The 10,381-nt window shown below is 41.3% G+C and overlaps 1 protein-coding gene across 1 annotated transcript; it reads right to left on the reverse strand.

Annotated features, from left to right (window-relative positions):
• Positions 1-261: 261 nt before the first annotated feature.
• Positions 262-8,377, reverse strand: LOC311486473 (cytochrome c oxidase subunit NDUFA4; the record flags this gene model as incomplete). The annotated part of the gene is made up of 4 exons (XM_084542339.1): positions 262-513; positions 1,449-1,512; positions 4,692-4,777; positions 8,336-8,377. The coding sequence occupies 4 exons, from the start codon at positions 8,375-8,377 to the stop codon at positions 457-459; spliced, it is 249 nt and encodes an 82-aa protein (XP_084398465.1). The 3' UTR covers positions 262-456.
• Between the last annotated feature and the right edge of the window lie 2,004 nt (positions 8,378-10,381).

Below are 10,381 nucleotides of genomic sequence, written 5' to 3' on the forward strand. Positions count from 1 at the left end.
ATTAACGTTATTTGATCCATTGCCAATATGAAAATATTAATATGTGCAGCTTCAAAGAAAGAAGATTTGGATCACGTCCAGCTTTAAAGTTGCTTCTCAGTATCAAACCTTGACCTTTGACCTCCCACTTGAGGGGCTCATACCAAAAAGAAATAACATAAACACCTTATCTTGAGCTTAAAAAAAAATGATTCATGTCTGTCACTGAAATCCATCCAGACCAAAGTTATTCAGATGCTGTTTATTAATTATAAGTAACAGGATCATGCTTTAAAGAGCTTGCTGTCTTTCTCGTGTGATCTTTAATTGTTCACAAGGTCACACTATTAATTCAGAGCCGCAGCAGCAGATCATGAGGTGAGACTGAGGAAATGTACAGGAAGACGCTCCACATCAGTGAGGTGACAGCGGGAGGTCCTGCCAAACTCGATGCCCCTGGAGTTGCCTGGAGGACCTTTAGAAGTCGGGCCCCTCTTTCTTCAAGTTCTTGTAGTCTGTGTTGATGGCCACTAACTGTGGAAGGCAGGAGGAATACATTTAAATCTGCTTTGCTTAAATTAAATTCATCACTGCTGTCTTTAGGAGAGCATGTAAAAAATAAAAAACTAACAAAAAAGAAGTTAGGGTTTTTTCTCTTTTTGTGCACAAACACTATTTATCTTATTTTTTTTTTCTCCAAATGTTTGTCTGAACTTTTCATAAGCCACGCTGCGTGCGTATGTTCCGCATACATCACATCCCTCCAACCATTTCTTCTCACAGTGATTATTTTCTCCTAATTTATTTGGTCATGATTGGTCTGCCATTAAAATCCTGAGACCTCCTCCCCTTCTCCCTTCCCTCTTTCTCACCCACCCCCCCTCATTACGATCATTGTTTGGACTTCAGTGGAATTTCGATGCGGGACCTTTGCCTCGCTATCGAGAATTAAACATGCCGTGTCCTGACCTTTTGTCTGCTGCGACTTTCATTCCACTGGCGAGAAACCCGGCCTTGAAACCTTCAGAAAATGCTCCTTTTTTTGTGAAAAACACATCATCCAGGTCTCCTCTTCTGGGTCCTGTCAAATGGTTGTGTTTTTTTTTTTCTCTCCTCTATATTGGGTCTATGTTGTTAATATTTTCATTAGTCTGACTGTGGCTCTGGCCTTGTTCAATAAGTAAGGCAAATTATTACCAACTACTAAAAGCTCCCGCTTCCATCTGCCTTAATTTGTTTTTGAAAGACACTTTGTTTTTCTTTGTTTGAACAGATGTGAAGAAAGCCAGGAAACAGCCATATTGAGTTTGAATCATTTTAGTCAGTTTGTCTAAATCTATATTGGTTTGTAATGTGAGATTTTTAGTGAGTCATTGAAAGTACTCCATTCTTGTCTAGATTAGTTTTCTGGCAGATATAATTGGTGTGAGCAGGGAGACGGCAGTGTGTGTGTGTGATGGGACAATCACCTTGTACTGGTAGGTTGGGTCGAGCTTGTTCCAGGGTTCTGGGTTGTTCTTCTTATCCCAGAGGCTGCAAATGTGGACAAATTCACGGCATGCAGGATGAAGAGGAGAGGGAGAAGGAAGAACAGATCATAAACTTGTGCATGATAGAGGAAGTCAGAGATTGTATGTAAAGATGGATTATGCATAGCCCCCTTCCTCCTATTGGCTGAGGTGAAGCCAAGTTTGGAGCCACAGTCTGCACAGTAGTGTTCAGGGGTGGAGCTGCAGTAACTATGTCCCACCCATCACGGGGAACACCCATGTTAGGGATATCATACGGCACTTTTAAAAAGATCGGTTTGGACTGGATTGGGCATGTAGCCAAAACCGATCTTTGGTGTTTGTTTTACAGCTGCCCTTAACCAAAACCAAATTTGAACATGTCTATGTGGAAATACTTTAGACTGGGACACTGACTGAGCCTTTGCCTTTTAACTGAAGCAGCCTTCTGTGTAACATGTGGGTAACGCATTGGGAAAACGAATGCAGCCAGACAACGATTTGTAAATTGTGCGATGTGGATATTTTACAAGGTGATAGTAGTACCGAAATATCCACAGAAGATCAACTGAGTTTTGTGGATCTCATACAGCTATTTAGGTTAAGCTATACACTACAGGACATTTGTAAAGATGCTTAAGTTTGTTAAGTGGGTATTTATTTAATTTAAACTATCCAGAGTTTTGAGCCAGTACAGATAATACAGACTGTTCAGCTATCAAGTATGTAAGCCTTTATTAGACTGACGGACGCGTGATAAGACCTGAATCTGGATCGGCTGATACTCAATATAAAATTGATCAGATTGGAGCCAAAAAACTCATTTAACCCCAGTGAACTTTTGCTTGGAGGTTGATGGTCTTTACTGTTGGTTGTACTGTTGAATTGAGTTTAATCTGCAAACTGAATTTACCTAAAAACTGGCGCTATCCTTCGGCTCATAGGTCGGTTTGTACACTTTAGTGCAGAGCCACTTATTTTTTGTAAGCGTAAGGGTAACGCCGACCATCATGATGTCACTTTTGTTTTTTATTGCATCGCATGCTCAGCTGGCAGACACCAGGGGGAGCTCGACATGCCATGGCTTCTGATCGGAGGAGCTGTGATGTTGTCCATTTTTTATATACACAGTTTATGGAGAAAGCTAAGCAGAGAAAAATGTCTGAATGAGAGGCCACAATGTAACAAATAACAAGGAGAAAGAAAACAGAGGAACAGAAGGATGGAGACAAAAGGAGATAAATGCGTGGATGCCGGATGGGGACAGAAGTTGGAAAAACAAACAAAAAAAAGAGAGAGTGATTATGAGATGAGGTGAACTCAGCCCAGTGACTTGGCAGTGCTCCTCTGTTCATTAACCAAAGTCTGGATTTCGCAGCACTCCACTGCGACTGTCCATCCTTCCTCCTCCCCCTCCGGCAGCGTGTCACGCCACCAAAGCACAAACAAAGAGACGGAGAGACTGATGGCGGTGAGAGCATGTCTCCCCTCCTCTCTTTCCATTTCCACGAACACTAGATGGTGTGTGAGCGAGAGGCTGCTACTTACTGACCACAGCACTCATCACCAGCTGGTGATGAGGTCAGGCTTTATGGCTGACCCTCAGAACAAGTGGTTCTGTGTGGCCCAAAATAGGACAGGAGCAGCACATATTTACTGTATGTGAGCAGTCACGGAGTTCACTGTGGTTGGTGCAGCTCTAAAATATATGTTTAATACAACAAGCTGGGTTTATTATAACTTTCATTCAAAATTCTGTATTTTGCTGTCAAAAAAAGCTTTCTTACATTTGTGTACAAATGTTTTGGCACCACTGGGCAAACCACATGTCCTACTGATACTTGAGGAAGAGAGGTAAATACTGCCCCTGCAGCAGACACACATTAACGCTGCAAGGCCAGTACTACAAAAGCAGATATCACAGCTTGCAAACACTAGCCAGCTAGGAGTCTTTCTAGTCTTTATTTATGAATTTTCACTCTTTTTGAGATAGGTTGTCAGACATTTGCATGTTGAAAATCTACTCATAGATTTCAAATGATGATTAAGACAGGGGACTGATAGGGCTCTTTCTAAGTAGTTTGTGGCAAATTCTGTGGTCTTTACTGGGCCGTTGTTTTGTTGTAAAAGCCCTAAGTTTCACCTTCTTGACTTACTGCACAATATTTGCATCCAGGATTTGCTGAATCCGTTTCTTCCCTCTGTCTGTGCATTGTTTCCACTGCCACTGGCTGGCACGCAACCACAAAGCAGAATCTTTCCACCTCCATGCTCAGCGGTTGGCATGGTGTTCATTTCATCAAATGCTGCTCCATCTTTTTTTTTTTTTTTTTTTTTTCTTTTCTGCAAACCTTTTGATAATTGTGGCCATAGAGCTCATTTGAATTTCATCTGTCCACCCCAATAATTCAGTGCTCTTCAGACACAGAGTTTTGTGTGCAGGTCGCAGATGAGGCTTTCTTCAATTACTCTTCAGTGTTGACTCTGTTTATGTGGTGCTCTGGTGTTAGGTAAACCTTCTTGCAGCTCCTTGGGTTTTTTATGATATTTGAGGCAGTGGGAAAATCATTATTTGATATCTTTTTATAGCCTTACCCATTTCCTTTTTTGTGCATCAGTTTGCCTTTTCAGCCTTTTCAGATCCTTAGTCAGTTGCTTAGACTGAGGTGCCATTGGTGCTTGAGCATTACCATGACCTTTAAAAATGATCAGCTGACAGTTGACGACAACGCCTAATAAATATATTAAGTCCTTAAGCAGCAGAAGAATAGATATATATATATATTCTATTCTATCCTATTTTCTATTTTGTTCAGTTCATAAAATGAAAAATAACATTATGTAGTAACATATGAAGGATGGTGGGAATGACCTTTTACTTCTTTTCACTTTAGAAACCAACACAACTGTACAAATGGCATTTGATATGACCCAAACTTCTTTTTGGCTCAGTTATTAAATTTAATCAGGCACATTTACCTCTAAGCTCTGTACATTTCGGTTTATTGCCAACATGGACCCAAATCCACTCTGGGAAGAGCTATTGAAATCCAACCCTATTGTTAAAAATCAGTTCAATCAACCCAGGTTTGGATTAACAATAATACGAACAGTCTGCAAAAACACGTTCTGTAAACAGACATATTATCGAAAGCAGAGTGGAAGATTAGTACAAAGTGTACACAAACATCACTAAAGACTTACGTGACATGAGGCCCTTTTGCCAGGCGCATCAGATAGAGGGTGGCCCCCGTGAGCCCCAGAGTCGTGAAGAAAAACTGAGGGATTAACTGAGGAGAGGAGGAATGCATTACTACCAGACCACAGAGGCACTAGATGGTAAACAAACATATTCCATCAAGTGGTTGACTGTGATATGTACCGTGAACATACCCCTGTGTGTAAAGCACACACATGCACACACGCACACACACACACACATATATATATATATATATATATATATATATATGGGTAGTTGTTATTCTTGTTTTTCCTTTGCCTGCCCTCCTCCATATGCATGAGGCCCAGGCCATGTGTGAGGCAGCTCACTGTCAGCCTGGGTTGAACGGGCAAGGACGCTATGGAAGAGAGAGCCGCCGCATGTCTGTGTGTGCTAGCCTCTCCTGCAACACTATACCTGTCAAACGGAGCGACAGCAACACACACACATGCACACACAAACTGAGAGGGAGACACACATATACGTACAAACACACATACACCTCCTTAAATGGATTTACACACCCAGTCACTTTAACACATAGGCCTAAAAGTGTATTTCACTTTTTATTTGACGTTCTGAGCAGTGATAATGACAGGAATTAAAATTAAAAAAGCACATTAAGAGGACAGGGGGATAGTGTGATATGTCATTCTTAAACACCCAAAGGGGTGTTTAAGGTGCGACAGTCCTCTCACTGCGTTGCATCTCTTCATCAACACTACACACTGCCATACATTTCCTGTCTGTCTGCAGTGTGCTACTCTGTAGGAGACGGAAAGGAAGAGGGAGTCACACCACTGCCGAACAGCTGTTCTCAGCCCACACAGATCTAGTCAAGCTGTAGAGAGATGACAGTTTGATCAGGTTGAACTGAAGGATGTCTCTACTCAGCTGTGTCCAGACATCTGTCTTCTGTCTGATTACGTTGCCACTTGCCTAGTTGTTGATTAGTCTGGCGATAAAATTTTGATATTCGCTACCTTAAAGCTGCAGTTGATATAGAAGAAAACATCCCCTCCCTCGGCTGCACACTAAAAACAATTCGGCGCTGCACAACAAAAAAACTCAGGACTGACTCACTGCTTCTTTTACTCAGCTCATAACCAAGTGTGCGTTTGACAGCTGAGCATTGCATTGCGGCTACAGTAACGACAGTACTGCAGTTCATTGATAAACTCTAGATATTGTCTCAATTAATTAATTTATCCTTTAAAATGTCAAATATTTTCCAGTTTCCCAGATTCTTATGGGACATATTCAAATTGCGTATGTTCACCCAAAAAAAGATTTTCAGTTTACAGCGGTGCTTGTCGTCCTAGTATCTAGGTAGCTGAAGCACTAATTATTTAATCAACTGATCATATCATCTCTAAATTTTCAGAGTTGCATGATCAATCTATCAAACGTAATGATTTGTTTATATTTGCTCTTTCAGTATATTGTTAAATATCTCTATTGTGATTCCTCAGAGTCTTCTCTATATTTCTTGTTTTGGCTGCGGTGTCAAAAACTGCAGTTCCTCAAATGACCACTTGAGGCTGGCAACAGAAGTTACTCAATCCCTGACGACATCCGTGTTAAAATACTTTTAAACTTTACGGTCAAAATAAATATGTTTCTACATTTCTACAGCCAGTTACAAAACATTTTTGGTTTCTTCAGTTAATTTAAATTACTATAATTATACTAAGGATTAAAGTTATGCATATGAGTGACCGGTGGAGGCTGTCTCAGGTTGTTGGCAGTGTGGCACGGCATCAGTCGCCCACCTATGCCCCACATCTTTGACCGTTCTTGAACTAGCTGGGAGTTCAACGGAGTTAAGGCTCTTTTAGAGTACTGCGGGACATAGACGCCGTCACCTACGCACGTAGCCTGCGCTGGTGCGAGCCATTTATATTTGTGCACTCGTCAGTCTGGCTCGCCCTGTAACAACGCCACCCAGACACTAGTCATTGCTGTGTCTTTTTTGCCAGTCAGGTTAATTTTTGTTTCTACTTCCTGTTTCGATTTCCACTTCCTGCTTCACTATCTACAATGGCGACTGAAACTTTTTGCCGAAATTTCAACGAAGACGAGTCATACAAATGTTTGTATCTCCGAACCTCCTCAGTTAACCTTTCCTCGATGTGTTCCATCTGTATTCATTGAAAACAATCAAATCGAAAATTGCGGAGATGGAGAAGCATCCGGAAATATTAAAGCGGAAACACGCTACTACCAAGCGGACCAATCATAGCTCTTGCGGTCTGTGTCGTTAAAATGATGTAAAACAAAGTTTGCAATTCCAACAATTTTAAAAGCTGAAAACAGGTGGTTTTCTTTTTATAAATACCTTAAATTGATTGGCATTGACTAATCAATTAACTGATTTTTTGCTTTTGTATTTGGCATTTATATTTGTACACTGTGGTCCCACAGCATCGTTTTCATTTTTGCTGAGTTCTTCTCCAAGTAGGTTCACGGTTCACTCATAACCTTGAAAAAAAAAAAAGTTCATAGTGCACACCAAGCCTTCACACACAAGTACTCACTGCGCACACACACTGTAAGCTGGCTGCAGACGCTTGCTTCGATTACCACTGAAGCAAACACAAATAGCAACACACACTTAAACACACACAAGCAGGTCAGCTTTGATCGTTGACACACACACACACACACACACACACACCCCCACACACACACACCAACCAAATAATGAAGAGAGGCCCGTGTGTGCAGGGAGCTGTCCACTCCCCAGTGCTGATATCTTCATATTGGTGCCACACAAGTGCGCATTTCACCTTTCACCATCCAGCCTGACCGATATAGGAAGTGTTTTATACTCGCTAGGGTTCGATACTGTTGCTGCCCTTATTACTTTCCTGGTGCACTGCCAAGCCAACCCTGTCAATCCACGAATTTGGGTCACCCTCAGCCTAGCATGCAACGAGGGGGAGGAAAACGAGCACAGTCTGCTTCTGTGTCTTTCTTTCTTTTCTAATTAGTGTGATACTACTAGTGAAGCAAATTAACACAGCAGAGTCATTACGTGCAGTTGTGTTTCAAAAGAGTCAGTGATGGGGAAAGGAATTGTTTCACAGTTATGTGATAACAGAAGCTAAACTCTAAGGTCCACTTGTAGTTCGCTGAGTAGCTGGAGCATTAAACTAAATCCATCAGATGTCATTCTGTGATTGGAAACTGGCTAAGCTGCTAATATTTGTATTAATATTGATAATTGTTTTAATAATTTTATTTTTAGGCCTATATGCTGCTGCTAAAGTTTATTATGGACCTGTACTTTATGATCTGGTCAATAGTCTCGCAGTGTTTTAAGGCCAATATTGCCGAATCTTTTTCTTAAATTCTGTAATTCCAAACTGCAAGTCAGTAGAAAATGCATATAGTACATTTAGATCATATTCATTCTTATAGGTAGCTGGTTAAGACCTTCCTATTCAGTCAATTGCAAACTGTCCCGATTGATGTCGTGATTCACAGTCATGACTTATACCAATCTAAAATTACACTATTACACTACTACAGTAATTAGGCCTTGCATCTAAATTGCTATGTTTTAAATTGTCTCAGAAACAATCGGACTATTCAGTTAATATTTGAATTTAATGTGACCTACCCCTGGATGTTTCTTCGCATGTTGAACAACGGTCTTAATCATCTTTATTTTTCTTCCCAAAACAAATCCGCTTGAATAAAACTCTGACAGCTATAGTCTGAATGTATCCATGGGCTTGCAGATTGTTGGTTGAAGTACTGTATGTTGGCTAGTGCAGCAAAACCTGTTGCCAATCTCTCCCCTCCGCTCACCCTCCCACTGGATAAATGAGAGGGTCAGAGGCGAGGAGGGAGAGGGAGGGTGAGAGGGAGAGACAGTCCTAATCCTCATAATCACATCCGTTGAGGACACAGTATGTTTCCACTGAGGTTCACTGAGTACTCGGTGTACTAAAGTGTTACACAACAACAGAACTGCAGGTACAGAAACACAGATTTTCTTTTACTGATGCAACCGATACAGATATTTTCCCAAACATATCCTCCTGAAGGTGCTGGAGCAGTGCAGGCTGCTCGTAATGGCTTCATGTTTAGACCTCACACCCACAACACAGCCATTGTGTTTCACGTTAGAGTGTCATTTTTGAAATGATCAGCCACTGTTTTTATAGGGAGCCATTACTCTTAAAACTTTAAAATCATCCCCCAGCGGCCATTAAATGCCGTGGTGTTTGCAGAGCTTCTTGTTCAGTGTAAAGAGGAGAGAAGTAATAGCCGCATCCAACACGTCCCTCGGGTCAAAACCTTTGTCCCCGACATGGTAATGGCAATTGATTAGTCTGTAATGCAGCACCTGCAGACCTTTCAGGTTCCTTAACAGCAATTTGTAACCTAATGTAATTAACACTAAAACTGCTATCCTGGGCAAAATGCACAGGTCATTATTATTCCTTACTTAAGGTATCTATTGTGTTCTCATCATTTATCATGCTTATGTGGAAACTGCACAGTGGTAGCATTTTTAGTTATGCTAATGTCTATGGATGGCAATGTCCTTCTGACGGTCCATTTGTTGGTTCACCACTTCTGAAGTGCATTAACATTCAAGATCCTAAGGATGAAAACAACTGACTTTGGATATTTTCCGAACTTGCATGATTGTTTTTTTTAGTGAAATTTTCCAGACAACTGATGTACAGATTGCAATGAAGCTTGGTACAGGTGTTTGTTTTATGGTATGTAGATGATGTTCCTCAGTGGTTTTGAAAGATGGACATGAATTTTGGTTCAGGCATTAAGATGATCCAGTAAGGTTTCCTCTAGCGCCATCATCAGGTCAATGTTTTACTTTACCCAGTAATTTTGAACTATGACCGAGGACTTTTCCAGAAGTTTCCACCAGTAGCGTATATTGGGACACACTTTGCACAGTACGCAATTGCATTTTTGGAGATTTCCACCCATTTCCCCAACTTCTAACTTGTGTTTACTGTATCAAAGCTGTCTAATATTTGTGTGTAATGTATGCTGTGGTGCCTTCATCCCACTGTCTTGTGAGTCACCGCAAGTTGTCTTACCCGATGCTTGTCAGTGGAAAGAATGCTGTTTCTGTGTACCACATGACAAAAGTAATGGGTGCAATTTTTCACCCAGCAAGGATAGAAAGATTGATGAAGGTTGATGGGGAAGGAAAGGTGTTCAACAAAAGAGGTTGGGGGGAAATGAGATGCATTAAGATGAAAGAGGTGAGAGAAAAAGTCCGTATGTACACCCCCACCCCCTCCCTCGCCAGTCCCCTCCATTGTTCCCCCTCACAGATTGCAGGACGAGTGCTTAAAAGAAGAGCCAGACTGCAACATCCAAATCTGTTTCCCACTAATAGGAAGGCTGTCTTTAATGAGATTTTCTTTCTAAGAACAGATACAGTGGGCTGGGATTGTATTGAGTCCTGACCATGCCCTTTGTGCATGAGTCTGTGGAAGAAGTGACACAACGTGTCATGTTGTTTATCATTGGGAACAAAACTGTTCCATATTACAGTATATCCATCACTGCTGTTCCCTGTAACCTCCATTAGCTCCCCGCTGCTTTCAGAAAACAAGCGAATACAGAATACAAGCGTCTCCTCCTCGTGTATATAGAACAACAGTTTAAACACATGGAGGAC

Source organism: Chelon labrosus, assembly GCF_963514085.1.
Source record: "Chelon labrosus genome assembly, chromosome: 4".
In the NCBI taxonomy this organism is placed as follows: domain Eukaryota; kingdom Metazoa; phylum Chordata; class Actinopteri; order Mugiliformes; family Mugilidae; genus Chelon; species Chelon labrosus.